The sequence below is a fragment of the Heteronotia binoei genome, chromosome 6, assembly GCF_032191835.1.
Source record: "Heteronotia binoei isolate CCM8104 ecotype False Entrance Well chromosome 6, APGP_CSIRO_Hbin_v1, whole genome shotgun sequence".
Taxonomy (NCBI): domain Eukaryota; kingdom Metazoa; phylum Chordata; class Lepidosauria; order Squamata; family Gekkonidae; genus Heteronotia; species Heteronotia binoei.
Window position 1 is genome coordinate 39,388,720 of NC_083228.1, and position 18,832 is coordinate 39,407,551.

At 39.9% G+C, this 18,832-nt stretch overlaps 1 protein-coding gene across 2 annotated transcripts in view; it reads left to right on the plus strand.

Annotated features, from left to right (window-relative positions):
* Positions 1–18,196, plus strand: part of TBC1D12 (TBC1 domain family member 12) — a 55,934-nt gene extending 37,738 nt beyond the window's left edge. For both annotated transcript variants that reach the window (XM_060241318.1, XM_060241317.1), the window contains 11 exons: positions 443–558; positions 1,935–2,017; positions 4,095–4,212; positions 5,673–5,779; positions 6,477–6,557; positions 7,604–7,698; positions 12,393–12,464; positions 13,613–13,741; positions 14,353–14,462; positions 15,261–15,519; positions 16,535–18,196. In XM_060241318.1, the coding sequence (XP_060097301.1) occupies positions 443–558; positions 1,935–2,017; positions 4,095–4,212; positions 5,673–5,779; positions 6,477–6,557; positions 7,604–7,698; positions 12,393–12,464; positions 13,613–13,741; positions 14,353–14,462; positions 15,261–15,519; positions 16,535–16,603 (1,239 nt within the window). In that variant the 3' untranslated portion in view covers positions 16,604–18,196. The remainder of the gene's footprint in view (positions 1–442; positions 559–1,934; positions 2,018–4,094; positions 4,213–5,672; positions 5,780–6,476; positions 6,558–7,603; positions 7,699–12,392; positions 12,465–13,612; positions 13,742–14,352; positions 14,463–15,260; positions 15,520–16,534) is intronic.
* Positions 18,197–18,832: the final 636 nt, after the last annotated feature.

Sequence of the window (18,832 nt, forward strand, 5' to 3'; positions counted from 1 at the left end):
GATGAGATAAAAACACATAGCTTTATTTTTGTTTTTTTATTTAATAAGGCTGCTACATTCACATCTGAGTTGATCATTGGATTGCAGGATTAATCAATCAATCTTTATTTCATTAGCAACAAGATAGCAGAATTAGACCCAGCATGTTCTGACATTACAAGATTTTGGCTATTAAGATTCAGAAGTCAGAATCTCATTCAGTAGATAGTGTATATTTCCCCATGTGCTCCCTGAATTTTCACCTTTTTGTTTTCTTCACGCACTAAATCACCTAAGGTTATGTTGGCCAAAAGTGCATATGTGCTCACACACATCAAATGCAATATCTTTCACTCCTGAGTCTCAAATTACTACTGCTTGGTTGCTACCAGTACTTATATGATGCTTCTAGTTTTTAATTGAACTAAACAGAGTGCTGTAAGTGTACAATTGCATTTTTTAGGAATATGAAGCAAGGACAGGAAAAGCATCTAAACCTGTACCCCAAGCAACAAGACGAAGGCACTTTGAATTTGAGCCACTTTCAACCACTGCTCTTATTTTGGAGGATCGGCCATCGTAAGTAAATGTGAATTCTTCTAAAAATCATTTTGTATCAAAACAAATGAAGATTAGGAGATTGGATTTATGTCCCACCCTTCATTTGGAGTCTCAGAGCGGCTTACAGTCTTCTTGAGAGCCAGTTTGGTGTAGTGGTTAAGTGCGTGGACTCTTACCTGGCAGAACCGGGTTTGATTCCCCACTCTTCCATTTGCAGCTGCTGGAATGGCCTTTGGTTATCCATAGCTCTCACAAAGTTTGTCCTTGAAAGGGCAGCTTCTGTGTAGCTCTCTCAGCCACACCTACCTCACAGGGTGTCTGTTGTGGGGGAAGAAGATAAAGGAGATTGTAAACTACTCTGAGACTCTGATTCAGAGAGAAGAGCAGGGTGCATAAATCTACTGTCTACTTCTTCTTCCTTCCCTTCCTCTCCCATGGCAGACACCTTGTGAGGTAGGTGGGGCTGAGAGAGCTCTGAGAGAGCTACACTTGAGAGGACAGCTTTGAAAGAATTGTGACTGACTTAAGATCCCTGCTGGTTGCATGTGGAGGAGGAGTAGGGAGTCAAACCAGGTTTTCCAGATTGGAATCCACCACTCTTAACCACTACCCCAAACTGGCTCTGACAGGATGTATTGGGATGCTTAGCAAATTACTGCTTGATTTTCAGCAAGCAAAGGGCACACTGTGGTTAAGAGCATAACTTTATTGTTCACATTGCTCAGATGTAGACATAAAAATAGATATAACAAAGTATTTTTCAACTTGTAGACCTAATGGTAAACTCATACAAATTTTTAAAAGGAAGGACATATATTTTCTTCCTTTTTCCTAGTTTGAGAGAAGACATAAATATAGTGGGATAACTTTTGTAAACTTATCATAATAGAAGTTTCTAGTTTCCTTGATGTTCTATTTTAGTAGTCATTTGGAGCAGAGTTACAATATTGACGTCGTATTTTTTTTAATATCACTGCAAAGTGAGCCCCAAAAGTCAGACTGGGCAATGAAAGTGACTTTTTCACAGTTTGAAAATGACTTAACCTGCTCATACTGGTGTTATAAAACTCGACTGATTAGCCTGAAGTATAGTAAACACAAACTTGAGATCACTAACTCAGAGATCTCAGGATTCTTTTGGGGAGGCTGTTAGTTTTATAAAACTGATAACTGGTTGTTAGTAAATGTACCTTTTGCTGTGTAATACAGGTTAATGCATTATATTTCCTTATTTGTAGCTTTGGCTAGGCATAATGTTTTCCTTGACCAAGTTGCACGTGCATGAATGCTTCAGCGAGGAAGAATTGTTGAACCAAAAGCTGTTTCTTTGTACAGGAAATTAAATCTTAAATTTGCTTCAGCCACCCCTATATTTACTTAAATTTTGTTTTCAGGAATCTACCTGCCAAATCTGTAGAAGAGGCTTTACGTCACAGACAAGAATATGATGAAATGGTAGCAGAAGCAAAAAAAAGAGGTATGCTAGTGTATAGCAGCCTTATTGGTCTGTACAGTAACATAAAGAGCATCATGTTGAACACATGTTGGGATCGATCAAGATGGGTAGCCCTGTTAGTCTGTAGCAGCAGAAAAGGACAAAAGTCCAGTAGTGCTTTCACAAGTCACTGCTCACTTCATGTTGGGAGAAGAGCCTGGGTTTAACATGTAGGGGCAGTACTATTCAAATTCTAGAAAGTGAAGTTTGGTTTCAGGCTCCTTTAAAAGTATTGTTGCTGTAGCACTTTTGCGTGGTCCACTGGGAGCTCAACAGGAAAATGAGGAACTTAGAAACACTAACTTTCAGGTTTGCGTCATAGACTGCTTTGAATTTGCCACTCATTAATACTATAGGCATATATATAAACTTGCACTTTCTGCTGATAGAAGAAACGGAAGCAGTGGCCTGCTAACATATTTTGCAAGAGGAAGCTGCAATTAACATATGTGCACATCATTCATAATTGGTGCTTTCTGATTTTACTTTATGCCTCCTTTTCTCCTCACTGGGGACTAAAAGCAGCTTCCATTATTCTCCTCACCTGTTTTATCCTCACAGCATCCCGGTTAGGTTAGGCTAAGAGTGAGTGACCAGTCCAAAGCCACCAGCAAGCTTCTATAGCAGAGTGGAAAATTGAAGTCTACCTCTGAGACCCAACAATCTAGCCACACGCTGAGTTCTGCTTGGAAACCTGTATATGATACAAGCTGTGGCTGTGGAAATGCAGCTGATTGCTGCGCCTAAGCTTTAGTATCCTTTCTCAGAACAATGTTTAGTGTATTCTGTCCCCAGTCCAGAAATGGTCACATTATAGCCACCATGCAAAGGGGGGATTAGGGCTAGACCTCGCAAAAGACTTTCCTAACTTGGTGTAAATGCTTTTGTATGTGGGTGTTTCTACATAGGTAAGAAATAGACCTGAAGAAACTCAGTGTCCACAATCAGTCAGTAGTGGTTGTAAACCTGTAAATCTCACAACTGGTATAGTTAACCAAACATGCATTGTGACATTTGAGGTGCTTGAGGCCCTTCACATGGTTTCTGTCATCCCAGATGGGCAGCAGAGAAAGGTTTACATAAGAACATAAGAGAAGCCATGTTAGATCAGGCCAATGGCCCATCCAGTCCAACATTTTGTGTCACACAGCGGCCAAATATACACACACACACACACACACACACACACTGTGGCTAATAGCCTCTGAACTGTCATACTGTTATACCTCTGAACTGTCATACGTGGTATTAGGCTTAGGGAGTCACAGTTTGTACTTGCCAGTACTACACAGAAGTTCTGCCTCAGTAGGAAATCACAAGGTCAGACCGTATGACTTGGCAGGGGCGGGAACTATCTGTAGCTGTTACTGGTGAATCTGATAAAATGGAGTACATTTTCAAATGTAGCATCTCCATTTTAAAAAGCATACACAAAAGCATTGCTGTATTGGTCATTCTGATCAGAACAAGAAATTTAAAACTGTTACTACTCCAGATCAGAGCCACTGTTTAATTAGAATCAGCTGTAATTAAAAGAGTTTCTCAGCCCTTGCTGAGTTCTGAGACTTTAATTAAATCATCCACTAATGTTTAACCTCACTTGGCTTGTCATGACTTGTAAGCTATAAGAAGTCTAGTATGAGCATCTTCCATAACAGTTTATTTGGAAGCTGTTTTAAATGTTCTACCAAATTAGAATGATATACAACCTTCTCTCTTGAAACGTTTTTTAAAAAAAAGCTCTTCAGCAGAATATTGAAGAATTTGGTAAGAAACATAACAAAGCAAGCTGTGTAAAATTCCAAATTAAAGTGGTACGGTTACCCATTTATTTTTGAAAAGTTGCTGGAAAACTGTTTATTAGTAGAGTAAGCACAGCCATTTCCCCCCTTGCTTATATATTCCAGCATGGCAACCAGTATTTCTATAGAGAGCACATCTATATACAGGTGACGTGTTAAGAAAATTTGTAAATTGGTTGTATTTCAGGGACCCCGTTGAACATATTATCAAATTTACTCTCTTAAGAACAAATTTTTCCAATCTTTGGGTTTAACAGAAATTAAGGATGCCCACAGGCGGAAGAAAATAATGAAAGAACGCTTCAAACAAGAGGAGAATATTGCTAGCGCTATGGTGATTTGGATCAATGAAATATTGCCTAATTGGGAGAGCATGTAAGTAATTTAATACATAGTAACAGAAGATGGATACAAACTTCTGGATCCCTTTTAAGAATTCCACCATTTGTTTACAATCTACAATTGATTAGTTGGGCTGATGCAGGTTTAGAGTCTTGGTCTGACATCCTCAAATATGGCTCTAACAGGTTGTATGGTGGTGGAAAGTACCATCAGGTCACAGCACATTTATGGTGACCCTGTAGGGTTTTCAGGACAAGAGACATTTAGAGGTGGCTTGCCATTTCCTGCCTCTGCATAGCAATCCTGTACTTACTTGGTGGTCTTTCAACTGAACACTAGCCAGGGCTGACCCTTCTTAGCTTCTGAGATCTAACAAGATCAGGCTATCCTGGAGCATCCAGGTCCAGGCCAAAAGTGCCTATAGGAAGGCATTATTGTCATTAACAGCGTCTCAGAAAATTACACTGTGAATGTTTAGGGACTGGTAGCTCCCCCATGTTCAGTGCACAAAGAGACCGTGGGGAAAAAACCCGGCTTTGTTGGGGAAGTATTGCTGCCTGACACACAAAGTGATCTTACTTCCACAAAAGAAGCCAGTGATTTCTTGTCATATAGAACCACAGCTTTCAAATTCTTATTGTTCTTCAAAAAAACCTTTTATAAGTGCCTGATACGGTGAATTGAAAGAAAGACCCAGTGTCTAGGAACATCTCATAAGATCAGAGGAAGAAAACAGATTAGAAGTGTGTGCCTAACAGTGCAATCAGAAGCAGAGTTCCATTGGAGACAGTGGCCTTAGGGTTTGGTGTAGTGGTTAAGTGCGCAGACCCTTAACTGGAAGAACCAGGTTTGATTCCTCACTCTTCCACTTGCAGCTGCTGGAATGGCCTTGGGTTAGCCATAGCTGTCACAGAGCTGTCCTTGAAAGGGCAGCTTCTGGGAGAGCTCTCTCATTCCCACCTACCTCACAGGGTGTTTGTTGTGGGGGAGGAAGGTAAAGGAGATTGTTAGCTGCTCTGAGACTCTGAGATTCAGAGTGGAGGGTGGGATATAAATCCAATATCATTTTCTTCTACTACTGGTATTCATCAAGTTAAGGGCAACACTGCTGCCATTGATGCTAGACTGAAATGCTTGAAGGGAGAGCTGTGGGGGCCGGGCTTATGAACATAATCACAGAAGTCATAAAAACCTGCACATGTGCAACAGCTGAAGGAGGAATGGGTAAACAATATTCAGCGTTTACTAAGGCAAGCCAATTCAAACTTCAAGAAGCTACATGCTGCAATGATGACTTAGGGGCATGTCATATATGTTGTGGGCCTCTACTCATTTGCTTCTGGGGGGTACGTGAGGCTTCCATTCTACTGGCACCCCTGTGTGGGTAACAATATCTATAGCTGCACTATTTCCCATTACTGTACCAGTACTTTTGCAGGACATAAGCACTTTGGTTTTTAAGCAGGAAAAAATGTTTATTTTCTCTCTTTTAGGCGTTCTACACGAAGAGTTCGGGAATTGTGGTGGCAAGGGTTACCTCCAAGTGTACGTGGGAAGGTTTGGAGTCTCGCTGTAGGAAATGAACTGAATATCACTCCTGGTATGTGATAAAGCATGGAGACCTACTCAGTGAAGTGGTGGTCTATAACTGTATATTTGATACAAGTATGATTTCTCTGAAGCTGAGAGAACTTGTTTCTGTTGGTGAGGTACAAACTTCCTTTCAGCTGAGAGAGGATTGTATTGCAATCCCTCACCAGTATAGGATATTTACTTTCCTTCTAAGATAAGATGTGCTGCCCAGTGTCAGTTTCAAAATGAAGCAAAAGAAATAAAAAAATCCCTTTTCTTGAAATGTATATAAAAAGTCTAAAGCTTCTTGATGCCAGGTTTGTGTGTGGATGGATATGCACACAAGCTATAACTGTAAATATCAGAGGGTGCTGGCTGAAGATTTTGTTTGAGGATACTGCTGACTTTATGACTTCACTTTCTCATGGAGCAAATATTAGTAAAGCCAAGTGCGTTCTGGATTCTATTTCTCAGCAAAAAAATCACCAACGTTGCTTTAACTGCCATATCTTGTGCATTTTAACAGCCTGTAGGTCTCTCAGACTAGAGTCACTTAATTTTAGTGACTGTTCCCAAAAACGTACCTTGAAGACTGCAGCAGATGTGAATCTCTTCATTTTAAAATGTCTAGATCCGAAAAACATATTGCTAGCTCTAGGCTGAACTCAGTTATACATTTCTGTTTTATGCTAAAATTGAGTTTTATTTTGCTATGTGTTTTGCAGAACTCTACGAAATCTTCTTATCCAGAGCCAAGGAGCGATGGAAAAGTTTTGGGGAGACAGGTGCTGAGAATGACACAGAAGGTGAGTTAGAATTCTAGCTGCTATTTGTAACAGATTTCACTGTGTGCATATTGTACTGACAATTATAAAAGCTTATGGTCCCCTAGTCTATACTAGAAGATGAGGGAATCTCCTTTTGATGCTAACCCTTGGAATGCAGACATGTAGGGGAGAAGAGTACTGGTTAAACCTTCTCCCTTTCAAGCTAATGTACTGTATGCAGGAAGTTTTACAGGGTGGAGTGTCAAATAGCATGTGACCCTCCCCATTAAGTATGAAGCGGTACATCTCTGAGTAGGCTATAACACATAATATTGCTGATTGCTTTCAGAGATCTACACCTGTGTCCCCTCTGTTAGTGTAGCAGCTCATTAGGAAAAAGTTCTGCCAGTAGGGCAATGTGCTACTCTCCTATACCATTAAAATCCAAGATGTTGTATGCCTTTGGCATTAAAGCTCAAAAAACCCTACTTTTGAGACCACTGGAGTCCTGGGGCTGATTCAGGGTTGGTGAGTACAGGGGTGGAGGTGCCAGCCCCGGACAACCTCTAAGTATCAGGTTTAGTTGTTCTCAGTTTTTCAAAAGTGTGAGCCTTTTTTCTTATATAACAAGAGGGTGGTGAACTGGATATATCAGTTCAGTAGAAGTCTGCTTATTTAATCGAGTCTTCTAACTGCTATAGAAATGGGACGGGGTGGGTGGGGAATGTCTGTTCCTTCCCAGCAGAATCATCTGATGTGAATATCTTAATCTCTTGATTACTGCTGAAACATAATTTCTGTGCAATAGTATCCTGAATGAAGTTTTTTGTCATAGATTAGCCTTCTGAGAGAATATCAATTTTTACTTGTTGCATTTAAAAAAAAAACAACAACCAAAAAAACCCCCAGGCCGATTAAGTAACTTTCTCAGCTCCGTTCTCCCTCTGTGATGAAGCAATCTTGCCCTCAGAGTGTTTGATCTGCTGTAATGATCTGATGCTGTGTGTAGGATTATGACATACTTTTTAACATGCTTATGGAAACTAATATACAGAAATGTCTCTAAATCTGCGTGCTTTAAATAGATGCTGGAGTATCGGTGGCTGACCGGGAGGCTAGTTTGGAACTAATAAAATTGGATATATCCCGCACTTTTCCATCCCTCTATATTTTTCAGAAGGTAAAACGTTTTTGACTTTGCTTAGAAATTAGTCAGTAGGTAGCTTTTCCATTGCAGTCCATTCAGTTGAGTCAGTGAAAGTTTTTGCAGAGCCTTGTGTCACAGTTTCGTGGTCTTGAATGGGTGTTTACTAATAACTGCAAGTTAAACAGTAAAGCTTTTTAAACCATTGTTTAAATGGCTGCAGTAGGTAACTCTGAATCAGATTAGCCTGGTATGGAAGAAGGTGGGTGGATATTGTCACCACCCCAAGATACATTATGAGTACCAACTACACTGCAGTGGATTATAATGAAGGGAGAGGCAGCAAGAGGCAGTAAGCTGTAATGTTACTTTTAGACTGGCAAATGTCATGGATACTTGTGTGTTCCTGCTGCAGAGGGACAAAATGACACCATTTTCTAGCTGAGCATGTGGAGCAATTTTTCCAATGCATGTGCCTTTTCTCTGGCTTGGGTGAAAAGCACAGGCGCAGCCATAGATCATAGGGTGTGTGGGGAAGCCTCTTGCTGCAACTAGGAAAAACAGCTTTCCAAAAGCCAGTTCTAGAGTTTTTCAGATCCACTACACATATACCAAAGTTTTAATAGTCTGATGCATGCATAGCTGCATGAGGGGTTTTTTTTCTTCAGTAAATTAACATATTCTTTTAAAAAAATCTTATGACATATATTTAAAATAACCATTTGGCAGTGTAGTGTTCCCTGTGATGTTTTCATTGATACTTGTCTTATGATTTTAATTATCTCAATTATGCTCCTCTGCTGCATTTTGTGAAACATTTCCCTTAGATTCTGCCCACACTCACCTTCTTCTTTATCATTTCTACATTAGTCATTAATCTACCTCACAGAGTTATTAGGATAAAAGGGAGGAGAGGAGAATGTTGTAAACTGCTTTGGGTCTCTGCTGGGGAGAAAAGCAGGGTATAAATATCTAGATCTTATACTGCTTTTTATACGACATCTTGTATTTTGTGCCCAAATACTACAAACTATATCTGATAAGGGCGAGAGAAGAAAATGCTTATTTTCCCATTTCAAGAAATTGAAGGAAAAAGGAAAGGAAAGGTCCCCTGTGCAAGCACCAGTCGGTTCCAACTCAGTTTAGAGCAGGAAATAATTGGGTATCTGCTTGCATGTATTTTAATGAAAGGGGGTGAAAACTTAAGATGCCTGTGCCCCCCTTGTTTTCATGTGTATGTGCACTTTGAACATAGTGTTGTGATCTATTCAGTGCCCCCAGAATGCATAGCATTTTAGAATAATAATAATAATGGTGGCAGATTCCTGTATAAAGGAGCTTAAAATACAAAATTCAACACAGGGAGTGGCTACTAGGTGTGGGATTGGGGGCAAGGAAGTTGAAAATTTGTCTCCCCAAACAGCAAATCGAGCAAAGTGATCTTCCACTTCCGCTGTTGATGATATTAAAAGCTGTTATGAACTCCTGTAGTATATTCACTGAATGTTGAGTTACTGTGGTTAGATTCCTAGAGCTGCGCACCAGTCAGGCTCACAGATATAGAGTTAATCTGTTGTATTGAAAGAGAAATTGAAACATTATTATTTTTAGTCTGGCAATTCCCTTCTTTGTTTGCTTGGCCAGCTTGCATTCCTGGCATTTACAAACTGAAGTTAATTTTCCGTTTCTGTTTTGTATTAAGGGCCAAACATAAATATTCAGGTTGGATTTTTTTTTTTTTACTTCTAAATAAGACTGCCATATGAGCTAAGTGACTTATTAAGTTGCTAAATTCACTTTCTTTAATAAAATAGCTTGTTATTTCCTGATAAACAAGGAGGAAATTGCTAATTACATGCCCCAAAGTAGTTTTTGTAAGAAACTTCCTACCCAGTGGAATATCTGCCTTTTTTTCTTCTTTCAAAATTTATGCACTGCTTCTGTCTGTGCTCAAAGCAGCTTTCAGCATATAATCCATAATAATGTCATAATATACAAGATCATCATGGAGCATAACACCAAAGCTGCATCCAAAGTACATGCATTAACCTGCCCAAGCAATCTTGTACAAGGTCCACAAGCCATCTGCATCATCCTTTTTGGCCCAGAATTGGGCCTCAGAAGGCGTAAAAGTCAATATCTGACCAGCAAATGCTGACTGGGATAGTATGCTCTTGCACAGTTAGAAAAATCTAACCAGAGAGGATACTTTACAGACCACTTTTAACAGGCAATTCCCTGGAACAAGCTGGCCCATGGCTCTGGATAAAGAAGAGCAGTCCTTCAGACATGAGGGTCTCAGCCTGTGAAGGTTTTTAAAGATTATTACAGGCTGCTTCTTAAACTTCAGAATTGTCAAGAGAAGGGTTGTGGTGAGAAGAGAAAGGAGAGCCCTGCTTTGCAGGTTGTGCGGTTCTGAGATCTAGATTGCACCTAATTTGAATTCAGTGTTGAGTTCTTTGTAACTAACAGGTGATGTGTACAGTCCGGAGAACATGAAGCAAAATCAGTGTTCTGGTGTTTGTGAACTCTCCAGTTTTCAGCTGTAGAGATGAGGACCCAGGTTAAAATGCTGATTAACTTCCTAAACTTCGACTAGCTTGCACTTTCCCATGTTGTCTTGGAGCAAGGACTGTAGGAACAGGAAGCATCTATTTGCCAAGTGGCTATATCTGCAATTTAGCATTTCTGGCTGTGAAAGGCCGAGGCCTTCAAGGACACTGTATGTTCTACTTTCAAGGGGGTTCAGGTGACCCTTTCTATCTTGTTTAAGAGCCTATACTGTATCTACACATGTTTCTCCTCAAAGTTAGCTTGAAGACTAGTTGTTACAGATTGTTGCAGCTTGGTTATTATCAGGAGCATGTATCTCTCACACGCTGTATGGTCTTAGCTGCTTGTCAGTTACTGGGCTCAGTTCATATACAGAGCCATACAGGGCCTTGAACCTTCATATCTGCAGGGCCACCTCTCCTCCTATGCGCCACCCTGATAGCCTTGCTCCTCTGTTCAGGGCTTTCTGCAGATGGGCAAGATAAACAGCTGCCCATAGGCCTGCATTCTTGATTGTGGACCCCACATTCTGTTGTTCTATGAACTCTGTGAAACAGTTGTTCAGGAGGGCATTCCTACAATGGTAATAGGGTTATAGTGTAACAGAATAGTTCAGGAAAGTGCTTATAAAGGGACTGCAGACTACACCACTGTGTATAGGATGTATTATCAGTTGGCTGTGTTATCCTGCTGTGACTGCATTATTTTCTACTGATGTAGTATCATTTTTCTGCATTGCATTTGTGTTCTGTATCATGTGTAATTTCTGTGCTTGTTCAGATTTCTGTAATCCTAATTCATAGCTTATTAGATGGCTTATATTGATTGCATTGATTTATCCTATATTAATCCCCTTTCTGTGAGAAAGGGAGGCTATATATAGTACATGAGCGGGGGACCTTGAAAGACTTGCAAGGGTATCTCGTTTTTCCTTCCTCACTATTTTCTCTTCCCTTTCCTTGAAGGCCCCATAACCTATTCCATTTTCTTGCTTCCCTCTCTCTTTTCTCACCCACCAGCCAACCTACTTCTATCTGCCCCCTTGTCTTCAGCTTTTCCCCCTTCTCTCATTCTGGTTGTGAGGTGGGAAACCTTTGAGAACTTTGGGGGGGGGGGAACAACACTTTTCCCTCTGTCCCGCTTTCCCCCCTATTTCTTCTTTCCTTCCTCCTGGTAGCTCCTTTATCCTCACGTTTCCCTGCTTCCTTCTCTCTTTCTGTCCATCAGTGTTTTATCTGCCGGCCATTCTCAGCTATATTTACTTCATTTATACCCTGCCTTTCTTCACAATGGGGACCCAAAGCAGCTTACATCTTTTCTGCTTTCCATTTTATCCTCACAGTAGCCCTTTGAGGTATGTTACTGGCCAAAGATCACCCAGTGAACTTCCATAGCAGAGTAGATATGAATCTTAGTCTCCTAGTTTCTAGTTTGAAACTCTAACCACTACACCCTGGCTTCTCTGGAGTGGCTGCTGTTGAACAGTAGCAAGTAGCCAGTCCTGGGTGAGTCATGCAAGTCTGTGATGTTGCCTGATGGCTGCTAGCAGGCCTGACGCTGCTGAGTCTTCCTTCAAAGGCCAAAACAGCCCTGGAAAGGGCTTAGCCCCACCCCTTGCCTTTTACTGATAGAAAGCAAGGCCCAAAGGCTTACACTACTGCTATTATACTACACTACACTACCTGGCAACTCCTACAATAGCCACTGACAGTGCATTTGTTTCTTAAAGCTACAGGAACTGCTTGCATTAGTTTAGAGCAGGGGTGGCCAACAATAGCTCTCCAGATGTTTTTTGCCTACAACTCTCATCAGCCCCAGCCAGCATGGCCAATGGCTGGGGCTGATGGGAGTTGTAGGCAAAAAACATCCGGAGAGCTACTGTTGGCCACCCCTGGTTTAGAGGATTTTAATCCTCAGTGTATTTTTATTTAGATTTCAGGTTTTTCTGCAAATCTGTCTTTTTCGGATTTGTAGACAGACCTTTCTTGTCTATCCATAGCTTTAATCTCCAGATTTAAGTATCTACAACTTTGGCCTTGTTGAGAATTAGATATATTGATAGATAAATGTTAGTTGTTCAAAAATATTTAAGGATGTAAATGGATTTATTGGATTTAAAACAAATTGTTTAGATTCTGTACTTTAACATCATTTTTTGTCCTCTGTTTCTACTCTAGGGGGGCCCATATCATGATCTTCTGCACAGTGTCCTGGGAGCATATACGTGTTACAGACCTGATGTAGGATATGTAAGTATCCACATGATGTTGCAATATTTGCCTTAGTACAGAAGATAGATAACTACCGATGCATAGCATCTGTAAATTTTACAGTATTATTTTTAAGAACAATTTCCATGGATATTAAATGTCTGTAGAACATTCCTGATCTATGTGGCATTAATAAATAGTGCAGTGAGAAATTTGCCCTGATGACTGTTAGTAAAGATGACCATATTTGTGACATCTTAGATTGGAGGAGAGTCTAAGGCTGCAACTTTGGGCATGGGTCAAAGCAAGCCACACTGAACTTAGTGGGACTTGCAGACAAGTCAGTTTGCATGAAACTTTGCTGTGTCACAAACAGGTCTGGTCCATAGAGTGGGGGTGTGGCTGTGCTGCAGTGTCTAAGAATCTTACATGCTTTAGATCCTCTGTTGGGAGCCACTTGGTAAGTGTGGCTTCCCAGTGACTGGTTTTTTCAGATGCATGAATAGTCTGTATAAAACAGGGACTCCACTGGACTCTGGCTTTCATTTGATGGTGTTCCTAAATTACCTGCCTTTGCTCTCAATTAACTATTTTCATTGTTTCAGGGATGCAGACAGATGTGATCAGCACAACAAAAATAGCACTGAATTTGGCATTTCCATAGTTGTCTGTCACAACCAGGGGTGGAGTTCTAGCAGGAGCTCCTTTGCATATTAGACCACACACCCCTGATGTAGCCAGTCCTCCAAGAGCTTACAAGGCTATGTGTCCTAATATGCAAAGGAGCTCCTGCTGGAATTCCACCCCTGGTCATAACCAATGTACACTGAGAGCTGAGAGCTGGAGTAGTATAGGGGGTTGGCATCAAACCAGGACCTGAGAGATCCAGGTTCAAATCTCTACTGTTCCATGGAACTCACTGAGTAACCATGGGCCAGTAACCTCAGTTTGCTCTTCCTTATGGGGTAATTTATGAGGGTAGATTGGGGTTTGGGGGCAATTATTTTGTACACTCATGTGAACCTTTTGGAAGAAGGGTGAGAGAAAAATGGAAGGGTAATTTGGAGATGCAGTAGCTGTTTTTAACACTATATCAAGCTTTTATATACTTGCTTTAACATAAAAATGAGGTTGTACTTACTTGCTAAAGTCCCCCCCCCCCCCCCGCTCATTTTGCTTTGTCAAAGGTCCAGGGAATGTCCTTCATTGCTGCAGTCCTCATTCTCAACCTGGAAGAGGCTGATGCTTTCATTGCCTTTGCAAACCTCCTGAACAAGCCATGCCAGCTAGCCTTCTTCCGTGTGGATCACAGCATGGTAAGCCTCCAGTCTGAACTGCTGTAACATTCTTATCTTGCTTAAAATATATTTTTTGTTATCAAGACATTGGGTGGCAGATTGCCTGTGGAATTTCTGTTTTTCTAGCTCAGTGGCTTTGCTTTCATGTGTATCAATTCCATGGATACCTGCATTCCTGGGTTGACAACAGCAACAATAAGTGCTTTATCAGCACTGTTTACCCCTCTCTGTTTGTGGTACTCTTGACAGTTATCATTTCTGTAAATCCAGTATGCCTTTTCTGAAAACACTGAGCTAATATCCATCCTGCAGTTTTTTAATATGAAAGATAACAAGGAAAAGGACACACTACATTATTTGTTATCCAGGCTGTTAATCACTTCTGCTGCAAATCTATGTATCTGGGGTGAGTGCTGCATGAGGGAATTTTGGTTAAATCTGGGCCAATGAACTGCAGATGCTTCAGTGGTAAGAATAGTTTCACTGTGTAAATGCTGTATCTTACTCTCTTAAATCACCCATTTGTGCTGTGTCAACCGTTTTATAGTTTCTTGAGGACTCTGGCATTGTTGGCACTTCATTTTTTTCCTGCATGGAAATACTCTTAGGATTTTCTCTTTTGTTCACAGATGCTGAAGTACTTTGCAGCATTTGAAGTGTTTTTCGAAGAAAACCTCCCCAAATTGTTTCATCATTTTAAAACCTACAATCTTACTCCAGACATATACTTAATAGATTGGTAAGTTAAAAACTGGCTTAAATACTCGATTTTATGTTATGGTCTCACCTTGCTAAATTGAGGAATTGGTCCCCAATGTTGTTACTAAAAACTTAACGGACTGCCTAGATTTGCTTCCCCCTGTATGCAGTTGAATGTGTGTACAGTTGAAAAAAATAAAAATCTACCTCTGCTGTGATTGTCAAAATAGCAACAAAAACAGCAACTAATGCAAAATGTGGATAGAAAAGAGTGTTGGGGTGACAAGGGAGAGCTTGGCTTTTTGTGTTATAGAAGGATGTTTGGTATTAGTACAATGTTAAACGTTAGATATTACATGTTGGAATGGAAAGGCAGCAGTTCTGAAACGGAAAAAGGGGAGTTACATCAACATGTTGTTGTGCAAGTATCCTCATTAGTCTGGCTTCTATGTGAACTGCAGGAGTTGAATCCTGTCAGAATTCTGTGCATGAAAGCCTGACTTCCTGGAATGCCGCTCTTGGGAGATGGGACCTTTAGGAACAGCATGAGAGAGAGGGCTGCAGCAGGTGGGATATAAGTGAAAAACACCTCTCCTTGCATCCATGGATCTCTTTCACAGGATCCAACCCCAGATGAGTTGTCTTGCATCTGATAAAGTAGATTCAAAAGCAAAGTAATCTGTCAGTGTTAATTTCCCAGACCCAAAGTATTACTTTCATATAATTATCACTGATACTTGTAGGTACTAGAGAAACTCAAACCACTTCTTAAGCAGCAAAAGTTGTAGGCATGTCCTTTGTCCCCCTGTACCTGATGCTTATAAATTTCAAAATTCAGGATCTTCACCCTGTACAGCAAGTCACTACCCCTTGATCTGGCCTGTCGTGTCTGGGATGTCTTTTGTAGAGATGGAGAAGAATTTTTGTTCAGAACTGGATTAGGAATTCTTAGATTATATGAAGATATCCTCCTACAGATGGACTTCATTCATATAGCACAGTTTCTGACAAAGCTACCGGAAGACATCACATCAGAGAAGCTCTTCACTTGTATTGCATCTATTCAGATGCAGAATAGTAACAAAAAATGGGCTCAGGTGAGTGGTATCATTGTATGGCCGGATACATGATAATCATCGAAAGGGTGCTTGATAACTATTCCTTAAATATACCTCTGTGTAGTATAATATGAATTAGGTCTGCTCAGTGTTAGAACACTGGTGCATTTCAGTTCCTGGCCAAGCCTTTCTAGGCAACCTGTAGTCAAACACACCTTCTAACCTTACTAATTAAAGGTATGCCACTTGAACAAGAGTGGCTGGCTGTTGGGGTTCTGGCCAATAGGAATCATCACTCATATTCCTTTACAAAGTGTGATGTTTTGGTTTGGGTGGGGCACTTGTCTGGCATGTACTGGGGCAATTCATATCTGTAGGCCCTTGCATGGAGACTTTTCTAAATTTGAAGACTTTGCATTTGTTGGGATTTGGCAGGTTTCCATAGGTATAAACTGTAGAATGTAGTGGGTTAGACATCAGAACTCCATTTCTGTACCCACCACCCATGGAGACACTGTTTCAAAAGGAAGGGTATGCTATGGTAAGAATCTTGCAAAGTCACTGGGGTAATGTTGCAGTTCCTCTGCTCCTAAGAGATCAGTTCATTGGTGCAAACAGTGTACAAAAATGCTTCTCAGTTAAGATTTTTTATGGTAAAATATGGCCAAATCCAGTGTGAGGAAAGTTTTTAACATTTTCGGTGCATCACATGGATGCCTCTTCTTGAGTTCCCAAAAGAGAGGATAGGGTACTGTATGCAATGACTGCTGTATTAGGATACCTTTGCATGCTGAAACTGCTAGCACTTTGGTTGCATTTGTAATTGTAGATGAGGAGGCTGCTAGGACTGGAGGGTGGGAAGGTGTACAGTTTACAGAAACCATGGCCTTTTTCAAGTACAGGGCAATTTGTTCCCTTACTTTTCAATAGATCACTGGGGACGAGGGGCAGAATGGGCTTCATTGATTTGATGTACATAAAGAACCCTGAAGAAATCAGTTTTTATAAATATTAATTGATGTGCTTTATTTAACCTTTAACCATTGTTTTGCAGGTGTTTGCGTCATTAATGAAGGATAGCAAAGAAGGAGACAAAAATCATAGTCCAGCACTAAAAAGTTAACTTCAAGCTTAACGGTAAAGTAGAAAACCACTTGGATTGTTAAAGGATTCTAAACATTTTCCCAATGAAAACCACTAAGGAGAAACTGCTTGGGGAGACGCAAGGAAGAGACAGTATTTGACTGAATGCAGTGGTGGAATTGGATGAAATCTTCGCCCTGTTGCCAGTATTAAAGAGCTTTTTGTGGAAATATAGCTTTTTCACAAGAAGCAAATAATAAACTTGTGAAACTGAAAAAAAATGGCTAATGCATATTTAATATTTAAAGTTTAATGCAATAAAATTTGTAATAACTTTTGTTGGTACTTAAAGTTTTGAGGGATACCTTTTTATGATTACCACAAAGGCACTTTTGGGAGGAAGGCAGGTGTTAAAGTTAGGCCCAAAAAACTGCTACCTGAACCAAATGTTTTGGTGCAAATACCTCCAAAATCAACCAGTGAAATTCTTAGGACCAAACAAGTTTGTCTTTGGTGTACATGCTTGCCGGGTAATAGGAGGCTTTAGATTTGTCTTGCCAGGTCCTCTGAAATTATAACTCCATTCTTCAGTTATGTGAATGTATGCAAGTTGGAACTGAGGAATCTGCCCCCAGTCTTCCTTCAGTCATTGGTAGAAGGTCTTTTGGCAGTGGTCAAACCAGCTGCTTGGATGGTATGCTTATGTGAGCAACTAATCAATTTCTAGAATTTTGGTGGCCGAAGTTCTGGGTGGGCAGCTTGCTTACAGGAAAATCAGATTGCTATTCCATGGAAATCAGATGATTTTTTGTTGTTGACTAATCAAAGTGACTTATACTTGATGATAAACACTAGTATAATTAATAAGCTAGTGATGTCCTTTTGCACATTTTAAGGAATGTTAATGTTGAAATTTCGAATCCCTGTATATTAACTTTTTTTCACTTAAAGATGCAGAATTGAGTAGTTTTGAACTCCAGAGTGTACAATAATGAATACCCTGAATGCATTCTGTCAGCCCAATCTTTTCTCAGTTAACATCAGCATGATACTGTAAAGGCAACTCAAGGAAGCTCTTCAACTTCCTTCACACACTCCTGAATGAATTTTAAAATGGCTTTTGAACTGGAGGGCCGGGGGGAGGGGGAAGGATACCTCTTAATACTCTGAGCAGCTAATGCTTGGTCTTTCTAAATCCATTTTGATAGTATTAATGTAAATAACATTGCATTATGACTTTTTTGTACCTGGTCCCTGTATGTGGAAATGAAGTCAAATTTATCAATGCATTTAAAAAAGAGTGAAACTACTTCAGTTGTCAAGTGTTAAAAAGTTGCAGAACCTGTTTTTTTAAAAAAAAATTGAGTTACAATATGTTGTAATATTTATGTTGCTATCAAATTTAAAACTACATTTAAATACTACTTACAGCATACAGTTTAAAGTTAAAATGTCTGATTTTTCTTATGTATTTACTTAGTTCCGGTATATGTCCTCTATTTGGTTCTCTTGTACAGTTTTCTTACTTTTCAAGTACACAAATGTATATACATTGTAAATAGAAGGGATCTAGCCTTCATTCAAAACCACTAGTAACAATTCCTATGTAAATAAAACTCATAAACAAAATGAATACTTGATCTTTATTGTGTCTGAAATAACTCTTATCAGTTAAATACAAAGGAATAAATGACTGTAGAATTTTGAATCACTCCTGTGCATAATGGGAGCTAATATCTTGGGTGAACATTTTAAACCAGTAAGACTTTTAATTCTTCATAAAAACTTTCTCTGAAGACTTTAAAACTGCACCAAACATTAACTGGTTCTTCTTATCAAGGTCAGGCCAAAAAAAACATTTCTCGCTTAAACAGAAGAATCGCTGCTGGCTATAGAATAAGACCTTTCTGCACTGGATGAGAAGCTATGCCTCCTGTGTTGTGAATACTAGTGCTATGGAGAGAATCTTCCAAACAGATTGACCAGCAGCACAATATTTGCCATTTCATGTGCAAAATAAAGGTTCTCAAAAAAGTTTCCTGTTGCACTCAGCAACATAGGAACACTCTTTCTTTAATTTTAGTCTAATCTCTGTACTGTTGTTTGCATCTGGGCTCAAATATATTGCTTATGGAAGAAAACATTTTGAAATTCTGTCTGTCTCTCAGTTCTGTGGATGTCATTGGCTGCTCAGGGCTGTGCTTGCACAAAAAAGTGGATAAAAACAATAGACACATGGTGCCTTTAGCAAATTATGGTTGCTGTATTA